General features: G+C 44.6%; 1 protein-coding gene across 3 annotated transcripts in view; it reads left to right on the plus strand.

Moving 5' to 3' along the window:
- Positions 1-349: 349 nt before the first annotated feature.
- The window catches only part of RMDN3 (regulator of microtubule dynamics 3), a 41,576-nt gene continuing 28,004 nt past the window's right edge, over positions 350-13,921 (plus strand). The window contains exons 1-4 of one of the 3 annotated variants that reach the window (XM_077322858.1): positions 350-625; positions 1,857-2,065; positions 6,572-6,764; positions 9,559-9,705. In XM_077322858.1, the coding sequence (XP_077178973.1) occupies positions 525-625; positions 1,857-2,065; positions 6,572-6,764; positions 9,559-9,705 (650 nt within the window). In that variant the 5' untranslated portion in view covers positions 350-524. Of the gene's footprint in view, positions 626-667; positions 1,010-1,856; positions 2,066-6,571; positions 6,765-9,558; positions 9,706-13,921 lie in introns of those variants that run through there. The other 2 variants (XM_077322859.1, XM_077322860.1) reach the window with 2 other exon arrangements.

Below are 13,921 nucleotides of genomic sequence, written 5' to 3' on the forward strand. Positions count from 1 at the left end.
TTTAATGTGTTTTATGTGACGGGTGCTTTTGTCTTGGCAAAAATTGTAATTCTTTTTTAAAGGAGGCTTTCTTTAACACCACCTTATAACATTATTTTCCCCTGAAAACTTTAAGCTGCTCAATATTCTTTACTTTTATACTCTTGCTTAGTTTTTTAAACCATGATTTTAATAAACTTTTCAACTTTTATTTTTTTATTATTATTACATTTTTTCCCTGTAAGGTGTCATGGGCAGGTTACCTTTTTTCAATAAATAAACATTTTAAGTAACTAAAACAGACTACAAGCTCTGGCCTAATTTTCTCTCAAGAAATAAACCCTAGTGAAACAGACGACGAGCCCTGCAGGGCGTTCCTGTATTCCTTCCCGAGCAAAACGGCGCGTGCTCGCTGGCTGGCCGCCCCGCTCTGACGTTTGTTGTTCTGCTTCTGATTGGCTCCTGACCACACGCCCTCAAAGGACCACACGAGGGCGAACGGCTCGCCCTTCAACCCTGACCCCGTCCGCCCGGAGTAGCGGTTTATGAACCAAGCGGGAGTTCGAAAGGGGCGGTGCCAAGCGGTACAGCAGCGCGGTTGCGTCACTATCCGTAGGCGCCGGGAGGAAGGTCATTCTCCAGCAGGGTAAGGCGAGGGCGGAAGGGAGGTGTGTGGATGGTGGTGGCCGCCGGAGGTCAGCTCCCGCGGGAAACATAACGGGGGCTCGATAGTGACGCGATAAACAGCTCTGTGGCCAGACTCGTTTCCGCGAAAGGGGCGCCCCAAGAGTTCCCCGAAACCGGCTCGCGCAGGGGCCCGCCACGTGCTGAGGGATGGCGTGAGCGAGCGACCCCCTTCCCCTCCTTTCCAGGGCCGCGTTGTCACCTGGCCGTTCATGGTCACTACTCACCTTTGGAGTGCTACCTGGTGAGGCGCGCGCATGCGCCCCGTGGAGCCCTGCCCATCTTCGGCGGAGAAGGGGAGGGCTGGGCGACCTCCGCCCGTGCAAACCCGCGGTCTCTGAGCATGGTGCGTTTGGGGCCGCTCTCCCCGAGTCTTTCCTCTTGGCCTCTGCCCGCCACCCGTAGCTGAGGTCGTTGTGCGCCAGTCTCTGCCGCTGCCTCGGCCCAAGCCCCAAGCGCTGAGTCTTTCAGCTGCCTTCCAAACTTGCCTTGGAGTTGGACGGGATTCCGTTTCTCTGAGGTTGGGTAGCCTTCTTCCTTAGTCCCTATTAAAGCAATCGGAATAATAGGGCACCGCCTCAACGCGTTGCTTTGAGGGCAGCTGGCACGCTAAGGTCCAAGTGGGCTGCTTCCTGGTATGTCAGGTTGTTTGCCCTGAGAAGAGTACAGTGCTTTGAATGTGCTCCCAAGGTTGATGATGGCATGCTATGAAACAGAAGAGTCAGTGAAGTTTCCTCACTTGTGATTACTGCCACTTTGTCCTACCTTAACCTTCGTGTTAAGTTTGGGTTGTATGGAACTCTTGAATAAATGCCATCTAGGCACTGGCTGGGCCATACTTGTCTAGCTTCGATAATGGAACTGCATCTTGTATCTCCAGGCTGCTCTATGAACCATCTATGATAGCAGCAAGTGGTGTTTCAGAATGAAATCCTGATGCTAACTGAAATAAAAAAGGGCAGGACTATCTTATTGAGTCAGTAAAACTGGAATCCCTTCCTATACATATTCCCACATCTGTTGTGCCCAACTTGAGTCTATCAGTCAAGTTACAAAATTGAAAATGTCTTCTTGGGCACTGTTTTCAGCACTAGTTTTGAATATAGCTAAAACTATTTTCAATTAGTGTTGGTTCTCTATAAGCCATGAGCTGTTTCATCAGTGTAACTGATGGCCTACTGGTTTTCTTTCAGATGTATCATGTCCAAAATGGGGCCCTCCCGTGTGGGACTTGGTGTGGTATTAGGCGCAGCAGCAGCAGGAATAGGTCTCTTCTACTTCTTTTACAAGCAAAAGAGGAAAAAGTCTTGGTGGATAAGGAGCTCCAAAGGCCCTAATGCATGGAGTCTGCAGAATTCTTCAGGCTCTCAGGAATATACAAATATACGGCCGCATAATCAAGGTAAAGTTATCATTACTATCAAGATAGTGGCTTTTTAGTTTTGCTCATTGACATCAGAATTTCAAATTAAAACTTCTTTTGTTTAATGATGGTGAAGTTATGGTCTATAGCAGTTGTGCATTCTGTTTTCGGAAACCAAATGAAGAGTTTCATTTGATCAATTGTTTTCTTTAAGTAATGCAGCTTTTAAAAATATCTACTGTGGAAGAGAATTCTTTCAATCTTACCAAGCTTAGGTATATTAAAACATTCCAGTTTCATGTACATAAATCAATAATAATGAACAACCATCTCTACCTTGCATGTTAATTGTTTCTTAGAGCTTTTACAACTACATGGAATTATGAGCTGTCTGGAGCTTCTCATAGAATCATAGAGTTGGAAGGGGTCAGACAGGCCATCTAGTCCTACCCTCTGCTCAATGCAGGATCAGTTAAAGCATCCATGATAATTATCTGTCCAGCTGCTGGTTAAAGACTGCCAGTAAGGGGAGTTCACCACCTCCTTAGGTAGTTGATTCCACGGCTAAACTACTCTGACTGTATAAAACTTTTTCCTGATATCTAACTGATACTGTTCTATTATTACCATTTATTTGATTTATCTTGGGGGTAAAATCAGTAATGCAATAAAATCTTATAACTAAAAACTGTTACAGGGCACATCCTTTTAATTTCCTGTACTGGTCCCATTTATCAGGGTGTTGTAAGGAGGTGGCCTCTAGATATTTCATACTGCCTGGCCTCAACCAAATGCTTGGCGGAAGAGCTCTGTGTCGCAGGTCCTGTGGAACTCAGTGAGCTGTGACAGAACCCGTGTCTCTTCTGGGAGCTCATTCCACCTATAGGGGCCTGGACTGTGAAGACCCTGGCCCTGGTAGAGGCCAGGCAAACTTCTCTTGGACCAGGGACCACTAGCCTGTTAGAAACAGCAGAAAGGTATATTCGGGGGTATATTCAGAGAGGCGATTCCTCCAGTATGGTCCAGACTGTGAATGACCATAAATGTCAAAAACAGCACCCTGAAGCTAATTTGGAACTTCACTGGAAGCCATTGAAGCTACCTGAGCACAGGACATATATGAGCCCTCCATGGTATTTTGGCGAGGACTCTTATCTGCTGCATTTTTTACTAGCTGTGACTTCCAGAGTAGGGGCAATGGAAGGCCTGTGTAGAACGAGTTACAGAAGTCTAGTCTAAAGGTGATAGTTGCATGGATCAATGTGGCTAAGTGATCTAGGGTCACATAGGGCACTAATAGCTCAGCCTACACAGATGGAGAAACACCTGCTGTGCTACCAGAGTGACTTGAGCCTCTCTGGAAAGGGAGGCATCAAATATCACTCCTGGATTCCTGGCTGCATGCGAACTAGGCTGAGTAGACATGCTTCCTCCACTGGTCCTTCCTACCCAGCCACAGGACCTCCGTCTTTGAGGGGTTCAGCTTCAGGCAGCTCTGCTTTAACCATTCAGTCACAGCCTCCAAACATCTGGTGAGTTTTTCGGGGAAAACGGATGGGGAGCTCAGCCAGCTGCTCATCAGGAGATAGAGCTGGGTGTCATTGGCATATTGCTGACACCAAAGCCATTTGGCTCTGTCTTTTGGGGTGTTCAGTATTCCTCCCAATTTGGTGTCAAATTTAATGAGGAGTCCCTCCACCCCCCCCCACCAGATCATTGATAAAAACATTGAAAAGTACTGGACTGCTCACCTACCTCCAATCTTATGAAATATCATTGACAGCTACGCTCATTATGATAGGTAGTTTACCAAGAAGCTTGGGGTTATGGAGTACTCTGGGATAACCAGAGTAATTGGAGTGAGTGACTAGAGATGAATTGGAGTATTGTGATGTTTTTGTGATGCCCCACAGACGTATTTTTTGTGGGGTAAAATGTTTCATCCGTTCAGACGTGGAGGTAGAGCAGAGAGAGAGCCAGTTTGGTGTAGTGGTTAGGAGTGCGGACTTGTAATCTGGCATGCCAGGTTCGATTCTGCGCTCCCCCACATGCAACCAGCTGGGTGACCTTGGGCTCGCCACGGCACTGATAAAACTGTTCTGACCGGGCAGTGATATCAGGGCTCTCTCAGCCTCACCCACCCCACAGGGTGTCTGTTGTGGGGAGAGGAATGGGAAGGCGACTGTAAGCCGCTTTGAGCCTCCTTCGGGTAGGGAAAAGCGGCATATAAGAACCAACTCTTCTTCTTCTTCTTCTTCAAGTTAAGAGTAGGCTGGCATCCAAAGTGTTAAAAGCACCTGCTTGTCTTTTTTTTGTTTAGATTCAATTCAGCTTAATCTTAGATGGTTGGGGGCATGAGAGCCACCATGTGCAGCTATTGAAGTTCCCTCCAGGCCTTTGAAGGAAGCAGCTATTAAATCTTTAAAAGCTTTCATTGTCTAAGGATGAAGCGGCCTAGCTGAAAAGAGAAGCCAGGTTGGTGTAGAGCAGTGATTTTCAACCTTCCTAATGCCACGACCCTTTAATGCAGTTCCTCATGTTGTGGTGACCCCCAACCATAAAATTATGCAAGTGTTCTTTCACAGAAATTAAACCGAAACAGACCAATGGCATGAAGATCCATTGTTCGTGATTGTATATATATTAGTTTTTTCTGGGGTTTGTCAGTTCAGTTCTGCCTCTTGTCCTACCACGTCGATCTCGCTCTTTTCTGCTGCTCCAGGCAGATGAATGATCTATCTCGATCTACCCTGCAAGGTTGCTGTGTGGAAGGCCCTCCCCCAGCCAAGCTACTTGCCCTGCTGTGACCCCTGTGAAAGGGTCGTTCAACCCCCAAAGGGGTCCCAACCCTCCGGTTGAGAACCACTGGTGTAGAGGTTAAGAGCAGTAGCCTCTAATCTGGAGAACTGGATTTAATTCTCCATTCCTCCACATGCAGCTAGCTGGAGCACCTTGTACCAGTCACAGTTCTCAGAACACTTTCAGCCCCACCTACCTCGCATGATGAATTTGCCACTGACCCATTTCATTCTGGTACAGGCTTGGGTTCAGAATTATGACCAGTTTGGTTGCTCTGGTATTTTTAAAAAACTGGACAGGAGATGGTAATTCCTATGTCCTCAATTCAAAATGTCCTCTCAATACGACCACTCCATCCTTAGCCATTACTTAGCATTGGAGGAGTAGCTTTTTAGTAGTTTTGTCTTTCTCCTCTGATTGGCCACAAAGAAGTTTCACTTGAGGAGCAGAATCAGCAGGTTAGGATTTGACCCTGTGGAGTGTTTCAGAATTCCATTCTGTCATTCACAATATTCCCTATTTTCATGAGGCCATTGAATGTGATTGTCTGGCATTTTAGAACTTGGTGTCATCACTATGCTGATGAAATATAGATCTGGATGTCATTATCGAAGTCTCCAGATGTGCTGCTCTCAACACTGAACTGGTACTTTTAAATTGTGCAGAAGTGCCTAAGTGGAAAAAAGTGGAAGCGGAATCCAGTCAGGATGGAGGTAATGCAGTTTGGGAATGATAATGCTTTGGAGAGTTCAGTTCCACTTGTGGTGGATGGAGTGGCGTTGGCTTTTGTAGAGAAGGTTCCAGCCTTGTTGTTTGAAAAGCAGCTTGGTGTTCTGGCCAAGAGTGTCTTCTGTCGGCTATACAAATTTTGAGTCCAGGAGCGCCTTTAAAACCAATTAACATTTATTCGAGGTATGAGCTCATACCTTGAATAAAACTATGTTGGTCTTAAAGGTGCTACTGGACTCAAAATTTATTCTCCTTCATACCAATATGGCTACCCCTTAATTGTTTGGTTTGTGACTGTTTAATTCAAGGTGCTAATTAATTCTCTTCATGGCTGATTGAAGCTTTCCATGGCCCAGTACTGGTTCTCCTCATATGCCCCTCTACAATCTTCAGGCTGCCACCTAGTGATTGTTCCCCTACTTAAGGTAGCTTATCTGGCACTAAAACAAAATTGTGCTTTTTCGATCGCAGTTCACTCACCCTATAGAGTGGCTTCCCTGAGGAGGTCTTGGGGGTGGCCTCTACAGAAGATTCTAGGAGATGCTGCAAACCATTTTAGGTGCTAAAAGCTTTTAATGGCATATAGGCAGATCGCAAGCGTGGGTTATTGAGTTTTACTGTAATTTGCATGCTTTAAATTTGGATTGCAAGCTATATTGAAGTAAAAGGGAAAGGAAACTTAATTATCTGGTGTTCATATGATGGGTTAATATAATACATATGACAAATAGAAGTGGAGCTATTTGTTCAAGGACTATTTAGTCAACTTCATTTATACACTTTGAAGCACCTACTTGTAAGACCTTTATTCTTCCAAGGAACACAGATTAGCACACATTGTTCCACTGTCCTGTATTTTGTTTCCTGTTTGTAACATCTAAAAGTAACACTCGAAAGCTCACTCCTTGAATAAATCTTTGTTGGTCTTAAATGTGCTATTGGACTCTGATCTAAAAGTAACGTTGCTCAAGGAAGTTGAACTGGTGTTTCTGTAATAAATTGGTTTTTTCTCTCTAGTTCCACTGAAACACGGACCCATAGAGGGTGGTGATAGCAGCCCTCACCCATCTTTTCTAACATGTGAAGAACAAGCAGAAGTGCTGAACCGACTGGACTTTGTGCTGAAAAGCCTTATAGACCTGCGAAATGAAGTTGAAGAGTTGCGGAATAGCTTGCAAAGCTTAGCTGGAGAAATTGTTGGAGAAGTGAGGTTGGTAGAAAACTATTCTTTAGCATCTGGGTGTTGCTGGAAACCTTCCTACTCAGGCATCTTTTCTTTTTGTTTTTCCTTTTGTAAGAAAACCCAGACCAAGTTTGGGTAAAGTTGATGTTTGCTTGATCTTCCAGATTAATTTCATTGAAATATGCCCATCTTCAGGCTGCAACTTTTCATGTCTAAACTCTTGAGTGCAGAAGCAATAAAAAATTTTTTTAGCCATCTGTGACATGGTAAGTAACATGCAATTCAACAAAAATTGAAGGGTTAGTTTTTATACCCCAGTTTTCACTACCTGAAGGAGTCTCAAAGCAGCTTACAATTCCCTTCCTTTCTCCACAACAGACACCCTGTTTGGTCCACAACCCCCGGTCCGGGGACTGGTACCGGTCCGCAGATCAGTCAGTACCGGGCCATGGCTCCTCCTTGTCCCCCTCCCTGGCTACTGCCTCTCTGTCGCCAGCTCACATTTGGTGCTCTCCAGTGGCCCGCATGGCGTGGCACTGAACAGCTGCTGCTGGCAGCGCCCCCCAGCGGGCGGCGGGACCATCAGAGACGCCGGCAGGAAAGCAAGTGGAGCAGAGGCTCAGGCGGCAACGTCCCTCAGCAAAAGACTATCTCCCCCCCCCCCCCCGGGCCTCAGTAAAATTGTCAAGCGTTGACCGGGCCCCGGTGATAAAAAGTTTGGGGACACCAAGCTGGCTCTCAAGAAGTAATTTGGCTTAAAGTTATATAAAACTCATTGAGCATAGACCATATTCTCCCAAACACTTGGGCTTAATAAGTGTTTAATTTGTTGCCTCTCCTTGCCTCTTCATTATGGGACAGGCATTAAAGTGCACAAATATATATATATGATTGTATTTTTTCAAAAGTATAATTCCATCAAGCGGGATCCCCAGCAGTGAAAACCCAAGTTTGGGTTGCTGAAAATATTATCCACATAGAGAGTAGAGAAATAAGCTATCCAAGTGACACTGTCATGGCATAGCATAGTGGGAGAGGCAGCCCTGTGTATACCAGTATCTGAGGACATAATGTTTAATTAGACAGAAACATAAGATCTACTCGTGTTCTGTGCATGTATTGATTCTACCTCAGAATTATCTATATTAAGTTACCTCAGAAATTTTACTCCTAATTTCGTCTGACGTTTCCCTTCTGAGTTGAATAAAATATTTTGTTAATTTGGAATATTAAAATTTCTCAAGTGCCATTTAAGTCAAATAAGTTAAAGGGGGCTACTATTCCTTCCCTCAGGTTCCTGGGCCGACCTAAAACATTATCTGGTGACAGGGTGGGGACAGACAGAATTCATCAGGAAAGAAGAAAAGAGGCAACTAAAGTAGCTCAGTCACAAAAGGGAAAGAAAACTGGAGGGGAAATCTTGCCTCTGCTGGAGGGCTGTCATAATTCTTTTTTTTAAAGCATGTTTAAATCAAATACTACTAACTAGTGTAGAAGATATTTCATGTCAGTTTCTCCTGCTGAGTTTAGAGATAAGAAATTAGAGTTGGATTTTTTGTGTTCTTGTTGAAAGAGCAAGTTACTGGAATGTTACTGTTTTTGAATGCTTGGAAAACAACACTGGTAGCTGTAACAGAAACAACCATGTGACATAATCTGATTGTCACTTCTTTGTTTCAAGAAATACTTCTGGATACTGAATGTATGTAAACCCCCCCGCCCCAAGCCAGAGCTCCAGCATTACTGGATGTACTCAACTTTGAATGCATTTTAGTCTAGATTGGTAATAGTGAAATTACTATCTTAAAGTCTCTAAAAAGCTATTGATATTTTTTATCCTGTGCATCAGTGTCTGATTATAGCCTGCTAAAAACAACTTAGTCAGTTGATTGATTCTGAAGGCAAACTCATTTGAACCAGCAACTGGTCCTTCCATCTTTCTGCCCCAGTCCTTCACATCCAAAAGAAAAAGATGTGGCAGAAGCTGGACATGTGCAGGGTCCTGCATATATATACATAAATATATTTGTAACTATTAGATGCACTTTTTGTATCACACAGTACAATAAACCTGGGCAGAAAGCTCTTTAAGTCTGTAGGTGACAGTCACATGGATGACCATTGCCAGGTGTTCAGGTGACAGATACGGTGCTAGTAGCCTTGCCTAGCGAAGGTGGTAAAACGCCTAATGGGCTACCATCATGACCATGGTCAGTGAGGCATCCAGGATCACTCAAGAAAGAAAGAAAGAAAGAAAGAAAGAAAGAAAGAAAGAAAGAAAGAAAGAAAGAAAGAAAGAAAGAAAGAAAGAAAGAAAGAAAGAAAGAAAGAAAGAAAGAAAGAAAGAAAGAAAGAGGGCAGCATTTTCTTGATCGGAGGAGGTGGTCTGTAGGATAAGGCAGGGGCTTATGGGAATTGTGGTCCATGGACATCTAGAGGGCCGCAGTGTAACTACCCCTGGGATAAGGTTAGCTATTGTGCTTGATCCATCCCAGCTGCTGCAAGGTTAATAGACAAGCAGCCCTCCTTTCTCTGCTAATAAATGGGCAGGGGTAGGGGAGGTAGGCTGCCACATTTCTGTTTTCGTGGAATACTTCCAAATAGGTAGTGAGTTGACTAGCCAGTTGATTGGTGAAAGAACTCGGATTCTTCTGTATTACACTCACGTGAATGGAATGACCATTTTGGTACACAATTAAGGCACACAATTAAAGGTACACAATTTTAGCATTTTAAGGTACACAATTAAAGCCTTTGGCAAGAAACTGTACAAAGGAATGAAATGGGGCATGCCTCTTAACCTGCCCATTTTACCTTGCAGGTCCCATCTAGAAGACAGCCAGAAGGCTGCTCGGAGGAAGCGCTTTGCGTTTCCCAGAGAAAGGAGTGATTCTGCAGGATCCAGCTCCATATATTTCACAGCCAGTTCTGGCACAGTGAATACAGATGATGGTGAAAGTGAAGGAGGGTAAGCAGTCACTAGCTTGAAGTACTAGCTTTTCAAGGTTACCCCTGTTCAAAATATATTGGGAATTTTTGCACGTGCAAAATGTAGCTGGAAAGCCTACAAATGTTGGTAACATATTCAGGCTCCTCCACATGATGTCGCTTACAGCCAGAGGCTGCCCAGTAGCTGCTCGCAATTTCACCATTTTTAACTCACGATGTGGTAAATCCAGAAAAGTGGATTTATCACCCTAAAACGTGTGAGCCACTGGACAAAGAACATATGGAGGGGGCAAGGCACGATAGACTCAGCAGCTTTGTCACACTCTTGCTCCTGCCCTCCCCCCTCCTGCCCAGCGACAGAGGCTCAACCTCCATTAAGTCTCAGTGTAGTGGTTTTTTTGTTAAGTGCCTCCTTTCTTTCCTCTCAATTGTCAGACCCCTGTCCCTTCTTCTCCTCTACCCCCCTCCCCCCGCTGGACTGCCTGCCTGCCACTCAGCCATTTCCTTCCACAGTTGCCTAGGACTCCTGCCCTCCCTTCCCGAGCACTTCTTAAGCAGGGAACTGCCTCCGTGCTGCCTCCAGACCACCAGAGTTCCTGCCTTAGGCGGTGGCAGCAGTTTGGAGGTGATAAGGAATCTACCTCCCTCACCGTGCCCTCCGCTGATTGGCCATGTTTGGGTTTTCTTTGGGTGGGGGGCTTTACCTTACATGGCAATGCATGTATAGCAATAAATACACAATACCATGAGCAAATTTCAATTTTTAAAAAAAGCTAGACCCACAAACTTCCAATTGGTTGCCACATTGATTGACGGGCCGAGGAGAGGTGAGTGAAAGAGCACGTTGCTTTCTCTTTTGCTTATTGTGCAGCATGTGAGGAGGGGAAAAGGCGATACGCCACAACAGGAAGGCTTTAAAGTGTGTGGTGGAGAAATAACAGGATTTAATATCCCGCCATTGCGGGTAGGAGGCAGCGCACGATTTGACCCTCTGTGCGGAAGTGGCCATTGTTTAGAGTAGCGATCCCCAACCTGTGGGCCGTGGATCACATGTGGTCCTTCGACTAATTGGAGGTGGGGCCCGAAGGACACCTCCCCCCCCCCCGACCCTTTACTTCATCCCCCCCCAGCCCTTTACACTTCATTGTTGTGGCGTGTCTGTATCTTATTTTTATGGGATGTTTAAACATTACCATAGCGATCAGAGAGCATTAGGGCAGTGGTTGAGAATAGAGGAGTAAACTACCCCCCCCACCGGGCCTCAGTAAAAGGCGTTGAGTGGTCCCCAGTGAGTGGTCCCTGGTGATAAAAAGGTTGGGGACCACTGGTTTAGAGTGCTTGTGTAGGATTCATTAGGAGGTCCTTTAGACACTGACACCAACTGCCTGCACAAGAAAATAGTAAAACTTGTATTCTTTGCCAGACTTTCTAGGAGGAAAATGTAGGAGAAAACACCAGCCTCTGTTTCTCAAGACAGTAGCATAGCCATCAATTTTTGCAAGTTCTGATATTTCTGTTACCTTTTTTTAAGATTATCAAATACAATTTGGAGCTGTAAAATGAACTAGAGGATAATAGTTCTGGAGGTATATATACAAATATGACAATTATTCCTTGCAACTGTGGGTGGGGAAAAGTCTAGATAAAGGCTTTTGGAAAAACAGAAACCACTTGATGGTGATCTGTGGGTTATGCATAAAATTTTTCAGTCAGCTGCGCTCTCATCTGGCTTGGTTTTGCATGCTTTGGTGCCTGTTATGTAGGTGTTTAATAGAGGATTGTCTGGGGTTGTGCATTTTTTCACATGGCCTCTGCTGGTCCCAAACTGTTGGTGGTTTCTGGCCCCAAATAAGTGCATTTGGCCTCTGCCAGAGCCAGGCCTTTTGGGCCCTGGCTCCAGCCTGGTGAAACAAGCTGCCAGCAGAGACTCAGGCCCTATCAGAACTGGCAAAGTTCCAAAAGGCTTGCCACGCTATGCTCTTCCACCAGGCATATGGCTGAGGCCAAAACAAGCAACAAAACATTGAAATGGACTACCCCCCTCTCCTCCCCCCTTCTTTCCTTCCTTCCCAGGAGAAATTGACTTAATCCCACCAATTTAATCATTGGAGCTGTAACTCCTACCTGTATTAACAGCTACTAATGTTTCATGTACTGTTCTTATGATTATGTTTTATGATTTCCTTTGTATGAATTTTATGTTGCAAGCCACGCTGAGCCTGCTCTGCAAGGAGAGCAACCTAGAAATTGTTAAATGAATAAATAAATAGAAAACCCTCCAACCCCAGGATTAAAGTAGCTGTTTTTACAAAAGCTCGATTGAAGCTGACTTGTGATGGATAGATTGCATCGTCATGTGAGAACCCTTATTATTACTTCCCAAGTAAATTGGTAGAACTGTTTTTAAGAATCAGGATAGCAAATTATGTAGTCAGCAGACACGTGCATGTGTGGTTCTCTTTTCTGCTAATGGAAGCCTGCTTCCATGAATATGAGGCCCCAGCCAAATTTGGATGTGCATGAGATTTTGCACTGGTTATCTTTTATTTTACTGAGTTCATTTGTTTTTCACTTTTAAGGGGATACTGTGCCCAAATTATTGTAGTTTTCATCTGTCTAATACTTTTAAGATGTCGTTGATAAAATAGTTCTGCGACTTTTAACATGGGGCCTTGAAAATGGTGCCTTAACATTGGTGCTTGAAAATGTCACTTGAAAGACTGGATTTTAACACCATTAAGAAGCAAGTTCATGGATGTGATGGAAGATTGGAAAAGTGTTTCATAAGTGAACATACATCATTACTTTTTTGGCAAGTTAGCAGGGGGCTGTACTTGGAAAAAATAAAGGGAGAAAATGAATTGGACCAGTTGAGACTGCACATACCAGAATCACAATTTGGAAGCATCAAGACATTTTCTGCCTAGTGCATTTATATCTCACCATCTCTCCCTCACTTAATCATCACAGCAAGTATTGTCAGGTAGGTTAGATTTGGAGAGGGACTGACTTCAAGTCACCCATTGAGCTTCCAGGACTGAGTAAGGAAATTTTAACCTTGATCTAGAATCATATAGTTGGAAGGGGCCATACAGGCCATCTAGTCCAACCTCCTGCTCAATGCAGGATAAACCTAAAGCATCCAGGATTAGTATCTGTCCAGCTGCTGCTTAAAAACTGCCAGTGAGGGGGAACTCACCACCTCCTTAGACAATCGATTCCACTGCTGAACTACTCTGACTGTGTACTCTGTGAATTCCCCCCTCCCCAATATCGTTCTTGATGTAGTTTAAACCCATTACTGTGGATCCTATCCTCTGCTGCCAACATGAATCTTTTCCTGCCCTCCTCTATGTGATAACCTTTCAAATACTTAAAGACAGCAATCATGTCCCCTCTCAACATCCTCTTCTCCAGGCTGAACATTCCCAAGTTCCTCAGCTTTTCCTCATAGGACTTGGTCTTCAGGCCCCAAATCATTCTCTTCGCTCTCCTCTGCACCCTCTCAATTTTGTCCACATCCTTCTTGAAGTGAGGTCTCCAGAACTGCGAACAGTACTCCAGAAGGGGTCTGGCCAATGTGGTATACAGTGGGACTATGGCATCTTATGATTTTGATGTGATGCTTCTGTTGATACAGCCCAAGACTGCATTCGTCTTCTTTACCACCGCATTACTCTGTCTGCTCATATTTAGCTTACAGTTCACAAGGACTCCGAGTGCATGTTCACACACACTGCTACTGTCAAATGTATCTCCCATCCAGTATGCATGCTTCTCATTTTTGTGACCCACATGTAGAACTCTACACTTCTTATTGAATTGCATCTTGTTCTCATTTGCCCACTTTTCCAGCATGTTCAGATCATGTTGAACTTTATCTCTATTTTCTGGGGTGTTTGCTACTCCTCCCAATTTGGTGTCATCCCCAAATTTAATGAGAAATCCCCCCAATCCCCTCATCCAGATCATTGATAAAAATGTTGAAAAGTACCAGATCCAGTACCAAGCCCTGTGGAACTCCTCTGCTCACCTCCCTCCATTCTGATGAAATACCGTTGACAACTACTCTTTGGGTGTGATTTTCTAGCCAGTTCCCTATCCACCTAACCATCCAAAAATCCAGTCTGCAGTCCTCCAGTTTACCCATCAGAACATCATGGGGAACCTTGTCAAAACCCTTAACTGAAATCCAGGTCAACAACATCCACTGAGTTTCCATGATCTAATAAGCC

This window comes from Paroedura picta, chromosome 2 (genome assembly GCF_049243985.1).
Source record: "Paroedura picta isolate Pp20150507F chromosome 2, Ppicta_v3.0, whole genome shotgun sequence".
NCBI classification, from domain to species: domain Eukaryota; kingdom Metazoa; phylum Chordata; class Lepidosauria; order Squamata; family Gekkonidae; genus Paroedura; species Paroedura picta.